At 62.8% G+C, this 14,093-nt stretch overlaps 1 protein-coding gene across 1 annotated transcript in view; it reads left to right on the top strand.

Moving 5' to 3' along the window:
• TNS3 (tensin 3) overlaps positions 1–14,093 on the top strand; it is a 173,628-nt gene that overhangs the window by 78,885 nt on the left and 80,650 nt on the right. Inside the window, exons 11-16 of the mRNA XM_035026460.1 lie at positions 529–641; positions 953–1,013; positions 1,598–1,673; positions 12,196–12,325; positions 12,601–12,666; positions 13,466–13,570. Of these exons, the coding sequence (XP_034882351.1) occupies positions 529–641; positions 953–1,013; positions 1,598–1,673; positions 12,196–12,325; positions 12,601–12,666; positions 13,466–13,570 (551 nt within the window). The remainder of the gene's footprint in view (positions 1–528; positions 642–952; positions 1,014–1,597; positions 1,674–12,195; positions 12,326–12,600; positions 12,667–13,465; positions 13,571–14,093) is intronic.

The following is a 14,093-nucleotide window of genomic DNA, read 5'->3' as shown; positions in this document are numbered from 1 at the left end:
GGGGGGGGACCGTGACAGCCCCGTGGCCTGACCCCACGTGGCTCTGGGGGGACTGTGACAGCCATGGCCTGACCCTGTGTGGCTCTGGTGGGGGGACCGTGACAGCCCTGTGGCCTGACCCTGTGTGGCTCTGGGGGGGAGGACTGTGACAGCCCCGTGGCCTGACCCCGCATGGCTCTGGGGGGGACCGTGACAGCCCCGTGGCCTGACCCTGCGTGGCTCTGGGTTGGGGGCAGAGGGGCTGCCTGCGGTGTGGGAGCAGAGCTAGCATAGGACCCATGGTTCTGCACTGGGCGCTCGGCCACGTTCCGTAGGAGGTATCCAGTGATCCCGGCAGGGTCGTGTGCCCGGGCTGTGCTCTCCAGGGTCAGACGTGGAGGTCGAGACCCCCTTGGCTGTGGGCAGTGGGGCTGGGTCCCCTCGCAGTACCCCGGGGTAGCAGACTCTGGCTTCCGTGCGCAGGCAGGCCCACGTGGGCTCAGAGCCGTGGGGGCACCTGTGGGAGCCCTGAGCCGCTGTCTGTTGCAGGTACGTGCAGTTTCTCAGCGGGCTCCTCTCGGGGTCGGTGAAGATGAACGCCTCGCCACTGTTCCTGCATTTTGTCATCCTGCACGGCACTCCCAACTTCGACGCGGGTGGAGGTGAGTGTCCACACACAGCAGTGTCTCCAGACCTGCTGGCCCGTCCGGACCCTGCGCTTTAGGGGCCTGCCTTCCCTCCCTTCCCCGTCCAAGCATCCTGGTCGCCGTGTGCGGGGGCCCAGGGAGGGGCAGCAGGACCTTTCCCCAGGAGCCCCACCATCCGTTACTCTGCGGTCCAACGCCATTGCTGCTTCCCCAAAGCGTGGATGCAGCATGGGGTCACCTTGCCCCAGGACGCCTCTCTCTTGCTGTTTGTCAAACTGCCATCCGTCCGTCCGGTCCTGCGTCTCACAGACAACTCTGTCTTTCAGTGTGCCGGCCCTTTCTGAAGCTCTACCAAGCCATGCAGCCCGTGTACACGTCTGGGATCTAGTAAGTGCTGTGCTCCCTGGAAATGCACCTCTCAGAGCCGCCTGTCCCACGGGAAGGGGTGGGGGCATCGGGCGGGGGGGTGCCCGGTGGGCGGCAGGTGCACGGTTGGCTCCAGGAAGGGGTGTGGACGCGGAGCCTGGAGGGAGGGGAGGCCTGCACACCAGAGTCCCCTGACGGTGTGCCTTTCTGTCCCCTGCGCATTTTCGGCAACGGGCAGACACGTGCCCTCAGAATTTGTACGAGTCTCTGGGCTTTCCTGGTTTGCTTTCTTGTCTGCTTGCATCAGTGTTTTGTGGACATTAATAGAACGTGAGTGAGTGGTAGGGTCGGAACAAGCTGTTGTCATGTGTCTGGACTCACGGCGGACCTGCACGTGGGTGGCACCTTCGCAGTGATGTGGTCAGCTATTTACAGACGTGCACGCTCCGCATGCTGGACAGACCCCCGGGAAGTGCATTCCTGAGCCACGCGGGATATTTTGTGTCCTCTCCGAGTTTGAGCTGTGCGGTCGCTTTTCTCAAAAGGGATTCTTTCCATTAAATCATGAAATTGCATCACGCTCTACCTTCTTGTGTGTCCCGAAGCAACGTTGGCCCGGAAACCCAGAGCAGGATCTACATTGCCATCGAGCCTGCCCAGCTGCTGAAAGGGGACATCATGGTGAGTGTGCACCTGTCCCTCCTCCTTGGTGAAGCCCGTGGGAAGCGTGGCAGGTGGCCTTGATCGTAGGGCATTTGGCTTATTTTCTGAGAAAGCCGTTTTACTAGAAGGGGCAGAAGGAATCGAGAGGGCCACTCGCTGTGTGCTCTCCGAAATGCGAGTCCTAGCTCGGCCCCTGCGCTTTCGAGGGTCCCCGTTCCCCAACCATACGTGCGATCTCGCGAGTCCTTAGTGGCCCCCGTGTGAAATCCAGCTGGTGTGTCATGGCTTGGTGAATGGCCTCCACGGTGATTTCTCCAGATAATTTCAGTTCCAGGGGGTTCTGCTTCTTGGATGAGATGAGCTAATACGTTTTTCCCTTTTTTCCGTCTTGAATATAGAAAAAAATTGTACATCTAACATGATTTAGAGGAATTGGCACACGGGAAGCCTTGAGGCCCCTGTACCTTCTTCCCACATGCGTAGGAGTAATTCCCTGTAGTGTTTCCAGGGCCTGGGGGGACCTGTGACAAGATGTAGATGAAGATTCTTATTAATGTCCCGTAAACATTTGGATGTCACATCCTTCCTCAGGGGTCGGCCCATCCCGAGTTCTCACAAAAGGCGGGTCAGTGGGGTCGTGAAAGTTGGTGTCTGGGTGTAGACGTCCCACCTCTGTCTGTGTTCAGCCCACAGTGGGGGAGCCCACTGTCCCCCTGAGACAAACAGCATGTCCCTCGTCCCTGAGGACCTCGAGATGAAGGGGCTGGTGTCCTCAGGCCATGGGGGGCAGAGCTGAGGTGTATGTAGGGTGGCGGATGCATTTCTTCAGCCCATTTGCTCACTGTGTTGCACTGTCCCCCCAAGGAGAAAGCTTTCTCTTCTAGGATGTTCTGCAGAGCAGCTCCCAGCCTCCTCCTTTGGTCAGAAGACCGAGAGAGAGGGGGGAGGGTGTGTCTCTGCATTCTGCCCAGGTGGCCCCTGGGCGCATCTCCCAGGACCCGATGATTGGCCAGCGGGCTGAGCTGTTACTGGGCACTGGCTGTATGCTGGACAGCTCCGTGCACTGGGTCTAGTGTTCCAGCTTTCAAGGAGGCCAAGGGACCCAGAGAGGCCACGAGAGGCTAGCGGGGATGCTGATAGGACGTGCACCCGCTTCTGGAGGCGGCGTCTCTAGGATGGGTGCTCCCTGTTGCGAGGACCCCAGGGAGGTGGCCAAAGCCCCGAGATGTGGAAGGTGACTCTCAAGCGCGGGGGAGCCTCCCCCACCCCCCGATTGTGGGCTGGTGGCTGCAGGGTCTTCGTGAGGCAGTGGGGTGGCCAGTCCAGTGGCCTGGGGCCCCCTCCTCCTTCCTCCTTCCACCCTCCTTCCTCCTCCCCTCCCTTCCCCATCCCCATCCCCATCCCCTCCCTCCTTCCTTCCGTACCGGGAATTTACTTACGCAACTGTCCTGTTTTGAATGTTTTGAGCTTTCTAGGTCTCTGTGTGGGGCCCTAGCACAGGAAGGAAGGGAGGGACAGGGTGACATCTTTGTCCCGGAGGAGCCTGGGGGGGACGGCGGACCTGCTGTGGGAGACGGATCCCAGGATGGGCCATGCTGGGTGAGGCGGGCAGGCGGGCGGCTTTAGGCGGAAGGGACTTGCGAGGGGGTGCAGGCACCGGGCTGGGGGCACGACGGTCCCCAGGCCTCGAGGCGCCAGAGGCTTGCTGGGGGCGCTCAGACGTCCTGGCGGCGATTCATTGTCCTGGGAGGTCGAAGCCAGACTGTGAAGGCTGGGATGCCTGTGGTTCTCTTGTGGGAAAGCTGGTGTTCCTGAGGCTCTTCTCAGGGTCCTGGGCCCACACTGCTTACGCTGGAGGTCGCCCTGTAGGAGCGCGAGCCTGAGGAGCGGGGCGGGTGGAGGGGCCAGAACTTGGCCTTGGTGGAAAGCCGGGCGGCCTGAAGGTGTGCGTGAGTGGTAGCACGTGGGGAGTGGCCGTGCTCCCCGGGGACTGGCCCTGAGCCCCGCATCCAGGTGCCCACCAGGTCTGCAGCCTGCAGGGTCCCGGTGGCCTCAGAGGTCACTCTGCCTCCGTGAGCTTGAGGCCTCCCTTCTGCTACGTGAGGACCTCCACGGGGTGAGGGGGATTAGGTGAGCTGGTGTGGGGTGAGGCCACTGGTGAGTGTGGGTGGGGGCTTGGCCTCCCCCCTGGAAGCCCCGCTCCCCTGCAGGCCCCAGCCTGAGCGCCTTCCTGTGTGTCTGCCCCACCCCTCGAGGTCTGAGGAGACGTCTGGAGCAGGTCAGCTGCTCTGTGGTCTGAGCAGGTGGTGTGGGGGCATTTGGAGGGGGCCCGGTGTGGCCCTCAGGAGCTGGGTGGCGGCAAGTCCCGGAGGGGAGGCGGGGGGGGCGCGGCGGGAGGCCCTTGGACTTGGCGCCCACGTGCTGGGAGCCAGCCCTGGGCACGCAGCGAGCTTGCGGACACGCGGCCCCTCCAGCCGGAAGCTGTCCTGTGCGTTTGGGATGCTGTTGCCCACGCTGTGTTCAGACGCAGAGGATGCCTCTGGGCCCCGAGCTGCAGGAAAGGTGCCTGTCACTGCGTGTATGTGGCCCACGTGGTTCTCAGGTCTACCTAGAATTGGATTTGGTCGAACGGCAGGGAGGGGACTCTGTGTGGCATCTGGCTCTTCCCGGGCCTCCTTTGCTATGGCAGGAAGTCCGAAAGGGTGATCCGATGGCCCTTCTCGAATTTCGTTCCCAGCTTGCGCTCACGAGGTGTGTGAGGTGCAGAAGGAGGCGTGGGGCCCCTGGGTCCTCGTGGCGAGGACGCCTGGCTGGGCTGGAAGCCGGGATGGTCCGGAGTGGGCTCTGCGACTGATAACGGGCCGTGGGATCTCACGGGTCCTTGAGGCTCTGTGCCGCGTGGCCCACAGACCGTATCATCGGGGGTCAGGCCCACGGTCACAGGGAACAAGGGATGAATGGCAGCGAGAACCCTGCTCTGGGGACTCGCGGGGGCCAGACACGAGCGTTAGGAGGTGGGAGGACGGGTTGGGGCGGGCCAACCCCAGGAGCGTGGGAGCCTGTCCGGGGTTCCTTTCGCCCCTCTGTGCTTCACCTCGGGGCCTGGAGTACAGATGGAACAGACGGGGAGGGGGCTTCGGGGAGAGAGCCGGGGAGGGGACGAGACTGTGCTGGTGTGGGTCTCCCGCCTGCACGGCCTTCCAGATCTCTCTGGGTCTCCTCCCTCCCGTCCCCCTGGCCTCTGGCCACCACCCAGAGACCCTACCCTGGCAGATGCACCTGTCTTTGCCGGAGGCTTCTCTTCCCCCGGTCTCTGGCTTGCAGCCCGCTGTGCTCCTGGCCGTCCCTCAGAGCCCGGCCGGCCCCTCGCCTGCCTCCGGCTGAGCTGCTGGCCCCTGGCTCTCACCCCTCAGCACACCTCCCGCTCCCCGTCTCCCCTGCAGGTCCCAGCTGCCCCTGGCTCACTTGTGCGCGCCTGGGCCCCAGGTCCCCCCCTTGTGTCTGCCAGCCCACCAGCATCCACTGTGCTGGTTTCTGGGACCCCCTAGCTCCCCCAGATGCCGAGTGTGCGCTTGCTATCTGCCCCACATGCCATCATGATAGAGATTCTGCACCAAGTGTGTCCCGACCCCCGCTGCCAAGTGCAGCCGCCCTCCCGCGTGTCCTCCGCCCAGGGCCGCCGCCGCGAGTCCCCAGAGCCGGGCTCCACACGGTGTCACCCATCTGAGCACAGCAGTGCTCCGTGGTGGCCCAGTGTCCTCCCCAGGGAGCGGGGTCCGAGGGTTGCCAGCCCCCTTGATCCTTTGTCCCCAGAGAGGCTGTGGTATCTGTCACGTTCTGCAGGTGACCCGACGTCCCCTTCCTCCGGGTCCCCCCAGCAGATGTGGGGTGTCCGTGCTGCCTCCTTTTGGCTGTCCTGCGATCTCTCATCTATAGGCGTCCCTGTGAGCTCCTCTCGAGAATGCCAGGCCCTCAGTGCAGGGCCGGCGACTTGTCCATTCTCTCCAGAGCCGGTCACTCTGCGTGTCGGTGGGCATGGCCCCCGAGCCCAGCACGCCCCCACAGTCCCCACCTTACGGTCCCAGCCCATGCCTGAGGCAAGAGTCCCTGGCTCGGGCCACGGGCCTGCAGCCTGGTGGGCCACATCTCCACCACAGGCCGCCTCGTGAGCCTGCTCCTGGGGCCCCGGCCTCCCGGGTGAGCGGGGACAGCAGCTCCAGGGGCCCTGGGTGGTGCAGGCAGAAGCCTCTGTGCGTGAGTGGCTGTGGAACGGGACAGCACCAGCACTCAGGCGTCCCGTGGCTGTGGGGCTCGGCGTGAACGCTTTGTGCGGTGCCCGTGGGCCGTCTGCGGGTTTCTGTTTCCACTAGAAAAGCCAGCTGAGAAGATCCCCCAGCTGGTTTCCCGGGAGAAGCTCACCTCGGTGCCACCACCCCTTCCTGCACCTTTGTGCTTTCCTACCCCAGAGTATTTTTAGGGTTGGAAGATTGTTTGATTTATGCTTCCTGTGTTTACGATTCATTTTCGTACACGCTGCACTTTCCACCACATTATCAGATGGAAGGAGGACGATGCGGGTTATAGCCAGGGGGGTGTATTTTTCCATCACACGGAGTGATGTGTCCTTGTGCTGATCACAGAAACGACTCCCCGAGGGGTTCAGTTCAGTGATCTGTCTCGAGAAACCTGAAAGGAGCTCGAGCCTCATGTTAGTTTCCCAGCTAGCCTTTGTTTGTTTATTTTTAAAGATTTATTTATTTGAGAGAGAGAGAGCACAAGCAGGGGTCGTGGGAGAGAGAGAAGCAGGCTCCTAGCAGAGCAGGGAGCCCGATGCGGGGCTCGATCCCAGGACCCCGGGATCATGACCTGAGCCGAAGGCAGACGCTTAACCATCTGAGCCACCCCGGCATCTCCCCCCACCCAGCTGCCTTAACAAAGCTCTAGAGACTGGGGCCTAAACAGCACACATCCATTCTCCCCAGTGCTGGAGGCTGGACGCCCCAGATCTGGATGTGGCGGGGAGGGGGGCAGTCTCCTGGGCGTGCAGACGGCTGTCTCCTCCCTGGGTCCTCACGTGGTCGTCCCTCTGTGTGTGTCTGTGTCCTGACCCCCTCTTCTTGCAAGACCCCAGCCAGAGCGGAGCAGGGCCCATCCTCGTGGCCTCGTTGATCTTAATCACCTCTTGGTAAGAATCCTGTCTCCAGATACAGGCCCGTCCGAGGTCCTGGGGGTTAGGCCCCAGCATTTGAATTTGGTGGGGGAGGACATGATCCAGCCCATAACACCCGTGTTCAGTAAGCAAACCTATCCCAGCAAGATGAGCAGTGACATCAAGTCCCGCGGGTCGTCGGGCACCTCGGGTGCTGATGGGTCACCGCGTGGGCGCGTGCACTGCTGTATGTGCCCGTGGGACAGGGAAGGGAACCACACGCGGATCTTGCTCCCGAGAGTTACGTCCCTGTTGTGGGTGAGATGAACAGGCGGGTGACTCATGCATGGAGGGAAGACCGGAGGACGGTCAGGGTCTCGCTGACACTCGGGTCATAATCTGTGGGGTCCACGTGCTGCCACTCTGAACCCTGGGGCTTCTGGATCCCCCCCGCAAAATCCACATCGGGGGTCATCACGGGAGGAAGATGCTGCAGAACGTTCCCCGACGTTGGCGGAGCGTCCCAGAGGGGCGTGAACCACCCCCGCTCCTCCCGTGCGGGCAGGCCCTGGCTTCCTGTGTCCCGCTTCTCCCGTCTCCCCATGAGCCGCTGGAGACCCGGGCACTGTGGCTCTGCCCCACCCCCACATGCTGCTGTGGGGTGGCTCCGCGTGCCCCTCTGCAGAGTCAGCCCGCGGGCGAACCTCACCTCCAGGGAGCTGCGTGTGGAGAATAGCTTACGGGGCCTTTGCTCATCCAGGCCCACGTCCGCAGGCATTCTCCTTTCTCGGAATTTGGCAACAGTGGTGACTTGGAAAGGATCCTAAGGAGCAGAGAGAGCTTTTGTAGGTTTACTGCCAACAGCAGAGGGTTCTCTCTGGGTTCTCCGGGGTTTGCTCTGGAAGGGCGGTGGGGGGTGGGGGTCGCTCCAGTGCTGACTCCCTGTCTTGGGTCGTCATCCTTCTAGAAGGCAGCTCGTCTTCTGCGTGCTCCCCTCCTTCCTTTCACTGGGTGTGCACGCAGATAGATTTGCCCCTTTCCTCCCCTGGGATGCGATGTTGAGAGCCGTTAGCTGAGATAACAGGGGCTCCCTTTGCGGGAATCGGGTTGCGTGGGCTCTGATGGGCTGGGGACAGTGGGGCTCCGTTTGTCGTCCCCTCAACGCAGGGCCTCGTGGATGGTGCTGTTCCTGGTGAGGCCCAGGCAGCGTCCACCTGCCGTGTGACCCCTGAACACGGCCAGCCCGCCCCCTCGCCCTCCGTCTGCACCGCTGACCCCCCCATCTCCCAGGTCCGCCCCTCCACAGGGCAGGGCCTCAGGTGCTCAGTAAACACGCTGTCCTCGGGGAGGAGGGCAGAGCCCTCGTGAGCCCAGCCGGGCCGTTATGTAACCTCGCTGAGGAATGCCGTGGTGCAGCTGCAGTGGGAAGCTGGCCGGGGTCCAGGCCTTGATGGGCTTGTAAACACTCTCCCGTCCGGCGTGCCTGGTCTTGCTGCCTCCGCGGTGCACACCCGTGGCCGCTTACACTTCGTCCTCGTGGTTGCGAGGCTGTGACCTCGCTGCCGCGACCCAGCTTCCCAACGGAGGGGACGCCTGCTCAGGGAGCAGCTGCAAACGGAGCACCGTTGTCGGCGCCCTCCTGCTTGGGACATTCTGGAAGCATCCTCCGCTCCCACTGTGGACGCTTGTCCTCTGGCAGGTGGTTCTTCCAGACCTCTGTGTGCCCATCCCCGTGCTGCCCGTGACTTCCTTTCTCGCGTCCTGTGCCAACGCTCTCCCGCACCCGGGCGGGGTCTCGGTCATCCCGTGGCCCTAGCTCCGTGGTGGCTATGCTTTTCGTTCGTGGCTGGTGCCTGCTGACCTCTCCGTGGGTTTGGGCATGAATTCCCATCTTCTGAAATCGTGGTCAGTGTTGGCACGGGCCGATGCGGGGGTTTGGGCTCGGGGGGCTAGCTCTCAGAGTTTTCCGTCTCCGCGTGTGGCTGTAGCTCATGCTCTGAGGACGCGCGTTCCTCACGGCCACCAGCAAAGGGAGTTCGAAGGGGGGGTTCTCTTATCTGGTGGGGAGCACGGACCCTCCTTTGCTATTTGTATTAAGCAGGCGGGAGTTCGGATGATTTGGGGGGAGGTGGCCTTGAGGCGGAGCTGCCACGGACGAGGGTTGGTGGCGGGGGGGAGGGTGACCCCTGTGGGCTGACCTCTGACCTGGGCGCAGGTGCTCCCGGGGCTGCGTCCTCAAGCCCCGACCCCTTGGTCCACGGTGCTGTTCTCGTCGCTGGAGAGTTTGAAGTAAAAACACACCCGTGCGGCACAAGGATTAGACAGGGCTGTTAGCGCACCCGCCAGACGGATCAGAACTCGTTTGAGCGGGCGTTCCGTCACGCGCGAGGGCACCCGAGGCCCGGGTGGGCCGTGCTCCTGAGTGCTGACCACTCAGTGCCCCCCGAGGGCCCGGGCGGGTTTTTATGCCAAGACGGCGAGGCCGAGCGGAGGTGTTGGGTTGTTGCAGCAAGACTGAAGGAAGCAGCCCGCACGCCTTCGCATGGGGTCTTGCCTCCGACGCCCCCTCTCCGGAGGCTTCCGGCCCCTGACAGCATAGCAGACGGTGTGGGCGTACGTTAGACCTAAAGGGGGCATCGGGGGCGCGCTCGCCAAGCAGCTGCCGACGGTTCTTTCCACCGAGTGTGGAGAGCACGGTTCTGGCCTCTGGCCGCCGGTGCTAACCAGATCTGCTGGCTCGGGCGGTGAATCGTTCCCGGCTCGGCAGGGGGTGTCAGGTACCCCCCGGGGGGCTCCTGGACGGTGGGTCGATCCCGCCTCGGGGTCGGAGCTGCCGGGTGGGCGGTGGCTGCCCAGAGCTCGTGTGTGGTCGTGCCTGGGGTGTGTGTGTTCGGGAGACACCTGGCGTGCGTTCCCGATGGGTGGCCGGGCTGGAGGGACGGCGGGCACCGGCCCATCTGTGGGCAGAGCAGCTCGGTGTGCGCCGAACAGAGGTGTGTGGGGCGACTTGGGGTGTCAGCCAGCATGCTTGTGAGAACCCCGCGGGCACCCCGTGGGAGAGCGTGCGTCCGCGCCAGGCCGCTGCTCTATGTCAGTGGGATCGGCCACTCCTCCGTTCTGAGCCCTTGTCCTGGAACAACCAGGACTCTGCGGACACCAGAGTCACACTTGGCCTGGGGAGGTGACTGTGTCCCAGGGCGATCGGCCCCGGGCAGCCTGGGGAGGGCGACCCCCATCCCTGACCCTCCGTTGTCCCAGAGCGCGGTGACTTCGGCCACCACCACTTCCAGCCATGTGAAGGGGCTGGGATTCGTGGCTCTGAGCCATGGTCTGTGTGGAGCAGCTGTGATGAGTCACGGTGAGCCGCAGAGGGAGCCCCTCGCGTCCCTGCGGAAGGTGGGCCCGGCCTGGGGGTGCCAGGTGGGGATGAGCTGTCCCTCCGGAGCCAGCTGCAGGACGAGTCTGTTCACTGGGGCGGGAGGAAGGCCCCCGGAGAGAGGGCTGTGGTCGGGGGGCTGGCCTGCCCCTGCAGTGGCTCGGGGGCATCCGGGGCCCTGTGCACAGACCCCAGCACCCACAATTGGCGGGGCCGCTCCTTCCTGCCGGGCGACCGCAGGGGCTGGCCTGGGCTGGATGGAGCCCTCAGGATGGAGCGCCCCGTACTGTAGCTTCAGGCTTGGGTTCCCCCGGCATTTATGAAGTTTTGAGAACCAGACCGGCGTGAGCCCGGACCCCCCTACTCTGCGTGTCACCCTGTCCTCCTGGAGAGATGGGGGCGCTGGGGGCCCCGCCGCACCCTGGAGGTGTCTCCTCTGCGGTCCGCGTGAGTCAGCGGGGTCAGCGCAGGTGAGGGCTCGCAGGGTGGGGAGACACACACGGCATGTTCTGGAAGGAAGCCCAGAGGCTGGCCTTCGGTCGGGCCCCCCTGAGAGGTCAGAGACCCCACGCAGCTGCAGGAGGAGACCCTGGGGCTGAAGGTCCGTTTGCTGCTGAAAGCAAACAACAGTTTTCCCATTTCTCCAGAATTCTTGCCGGCTGGCTACAGATGCTGGCCCGGAGGCCAGGCCTGAGTCTGGGCCCCGGTTCGCACCAGCCAGCCCCAGCATGTTTGTCAACACCGAACACTCCCCAGACTGGCTATTTACATTTTCTCCTGTATTTATCAGACCGTTTCCTTGTAGATAGCGCAAAGGTAAACAACCCCAGCCTCTGCCCAAAGGGCACATTTCCTGGGGGCTCCTGGAGCTTGAGTTTTCCTTTGTGGGAGCGTCTCTCTGGGCAGCCATACAGAACCTCCACTGGGGCATTCTCCTGCACCGCTGGTCTGGACCCAACCCGAGCGGCTGCTTCTCGTTGACCTTTCTGATGCACCAGATGTCTGAAGCCCATCTTTGCCCTAGAAAAGTCGTTGGCATGAGCGTGGTGGCCTCTGAGAGCCCCCGGCCTCCAGCCTCCCCTCCCTGCTGGGCAGGCACAGCGCAGGGACCAGCCGCCCACACTCCGCTTGTCTGAGAACAGAATCCAGCCCGCTTCCGGCCTTGGGCCCCTGGGGACCCTGGAAAGGAGCCCCTGCCCTGCTGTGGCCGGGGGGGTGGGGGGCGGTTGGCGAGGATCCTCTCCTGTGAGCCCTCCCTGTGGCCCCCGCGTCCACTTTCCCCCTTGGGCAGGGAAGGCCCCCACGTAAAGGTGGGAAATGACAGGGTCTCTGCCCGCCCGCCCGCCCTTCCCCAATAGTGCCGCGTGCCCAGAAGGGGTGCTTCCACTCTGCACATCAGCGCATCACCCCGGAGGCCTGAGCCGCACCCGGGGACCCAGTGCACCCCCAGCCCTGGGGCTGCAGTGGAACAGCCTGGGCTCAGATCTCCCCCGTGGTGGTTCCGGGACGGGTCTCAAATGAGCATCCAGGACGTGGGATGACCTGGCTCGGGGAGTTAAATCCCGGGGCCTCACCCCCCTGTCCCCCTGCCATCTCTCCCTCCTCCCCACTGCGTCCCCCTCGCTCTTTAAATCCTAGCCCGCACATCATCATTTGGCATACCACAGACGGTAAGGACCGGCTACTTCTCTTGTGAAAACAAAAAGGTTTTAAGTTGAAACATAGAGAATTGAGACAAAGGGAAAATCCTCTCCATGGGGCGTTCTTAGAAGCTAGGAAAACGGGGCCACAGAACTCCATTCTGCAGACCTCCTCCTCCAAAAGCAAGTTCACGTGCGTTGGTCTGACGACTGAGGCTGTGCCCTTCCCGAGCGTAGGTCCCACGGGAGCACCAAAGCGGCAGTGACGTTGGCAGCCCGTCTGCAGGGTTGGGGTCCATCGGAGGGAGGGAGGCCGGCCAGCCTGTGCCCAGCCCGCCCAACAGCTGGCCCTCGGCCTTCCGCTCTCCACTCCAGGTCAAGTGCTATCACAAGAAGTACCGCTCGGCCACCCGCGATGTGATTTTCCGCCTGCAGTTTCACACGGGGGCCGTTCAGGGCTACGGACTCATGTTCGGGAAGGAGGATCTGGACAACGCGAGCCAAGGTGAGGGCCGGCCGGCAGCGGCGGGGACACAGGGACGCGGGCCCTTGTTCGTTTCCGCCCCTGTTCGCCCCACGCCCCGTACGGCGAACCTGCTCACAGCTCGGTACCGGTTTTCCAGAACGCTGAGCTGCGGTCCAGAGAACATTCTGGAGAAGCGGTGGAACTTGGCCACTGCAGGGGCACGGTGCTGTCCCGCGGGGTTGGAAGCATGACGTTCATCCGTGCTTTTTTGCTGCTGCCTCTCTGAACTTGCCGATGTGTGATTTCTTTCTCAGATGACCGTTTTCCTGATAACGGCAAGATTGAGTTGCTTTTCTCCGCCACTCCCGAGAAGATTCAAGGTAGGCAGCCTGCCGAGTGCCAGGGCCCGGTGCTCACGGTGGGGTGGTGGGTCCCGTGGGGGCCCCGTCCAGTCCCCCGCCTTTGTGCATGTTGGGAAATTGTCATAAGAGTTATTTCAATAACAGGCTATCTTTCAGGGGGTGGGGGTGGCTTGGAGACAGCAGGGCCCGGTTGCATCAGTAAGACCCCAGAAATGGCTAGACTTTTGCCCGAGGAAGGGCCCAGCCCCTCCGTCCCTGGATGTCTGTCCTTCAGTCCGGGGATCATGCTGAATGTTTACTTCTCCCCCGACAAAGAATCGAATGTTTTTGAAGAGGATTAGAAGCACAGTCGACTGCAAATATGTATGTGCAAAACAGATTCTCCTTTCCTCTAAAAATACACGGAAAGAGAAATCTGCCCTTTTATCGTCAAGGCGAATGGTTCTTTTTTACCGCGAGGTCCATATGCGTGAACGTTTTCCTTCAGGCTTTCATTGCTGGGGAAAGTAGTCCCCTTCCCTCTGAGGTCAGTGCCCTGATTCAGTTAACGGTTAAGGGCAAGGCTTACGAGGTCAGGGCCCCACTAGCTTTCCCAGAGCGTCGGCAGGTGGGCGCATGGGTCTGGGAGCCCAGAGCGGCCGGGGCGCTCATGTCCCCTCTGCTTCCTGCCAAGCCGACTCTGGTCTCGTCCAGTTTGTTCAGCAGACGAGCACCACCTGTCCTGTGGCCGCGCCAGGCCTGGGGGGCGCAGACATGTGGGTCTTGGTGCTGGTGCATGCGCCTGCTTGGGCTGTGACAGACGCCTCCTCCCACGCAGGGTGTGAACACTTGCGCAATGACCACGGCGTGATCGTGGACTTCAACACCGCAGACCCTCTCATCCGCTGGGACTCGTACGAGAGCCTGAGTGCCGGTGGAGAAGGTATGTCTGGCAGCTGCCGCCCGGGGCAGGGGAGGGGTGGAGAAGGCGGCCTGCTCGCGGTCGGCTTGGATGCCAGAAACCCTGCCTTCTTTCGGGGCCCAGAGCCCCCCTCCCAGCGCTGTGAGTTTAGCGGAGCCTGTGAGAAGCAGGCTTGGAATTTGGGTGGTGCGGCTCGTGCTTGTCTGCATGTTGCCAAGGACCATTTTCCGCCTTCTTCCCCGGCTTCCCGATCGTGTGCGGAGCGCAGAGCGTCTGTTCCCAGGTGGCCTCCCAGCTGTCCTGGGTCCCTGGGCAGCGGGTGCTTTGGTTTTGTAGAGGTTGCTATGATCCTCATCTGGTTTTATGGGCTCCTCGGACCGCCTCACCTAACATGTTCGCCCATGGGACAAACACCTCGGGCCCCGGGTACCATCATAGAAGCCACCTCACGCGGGTCCGAGGAAGGACTGGGGCCTTCTCTCTGGCCGCCAGGAAAGCTGTCAACCATCCCACGGTGGGGCCTGATTTGGGAGAGAAAACCAAA

Source organism: Mirounga leonina, unplaced genomic scaffold (assembly GCF_011800145.1).
Source record: "Mirounga leonina isolate KUSES-001 unplaced genomic scaffold, KU_Mleo_1.0 Mir_199, whole genome shotgun sequence".
Lineage (NCBI taxonomy): Eukaryota > Metazoa > Chordata > Mammalia > Carnivora > Phocidae > Mirounga > Mirounga leonina.
The sequence above is the reverse complement of the archived record's forward strand: the minus strand, read 5'-3'. Positions and strand labels throughout refer to the sequence as shown.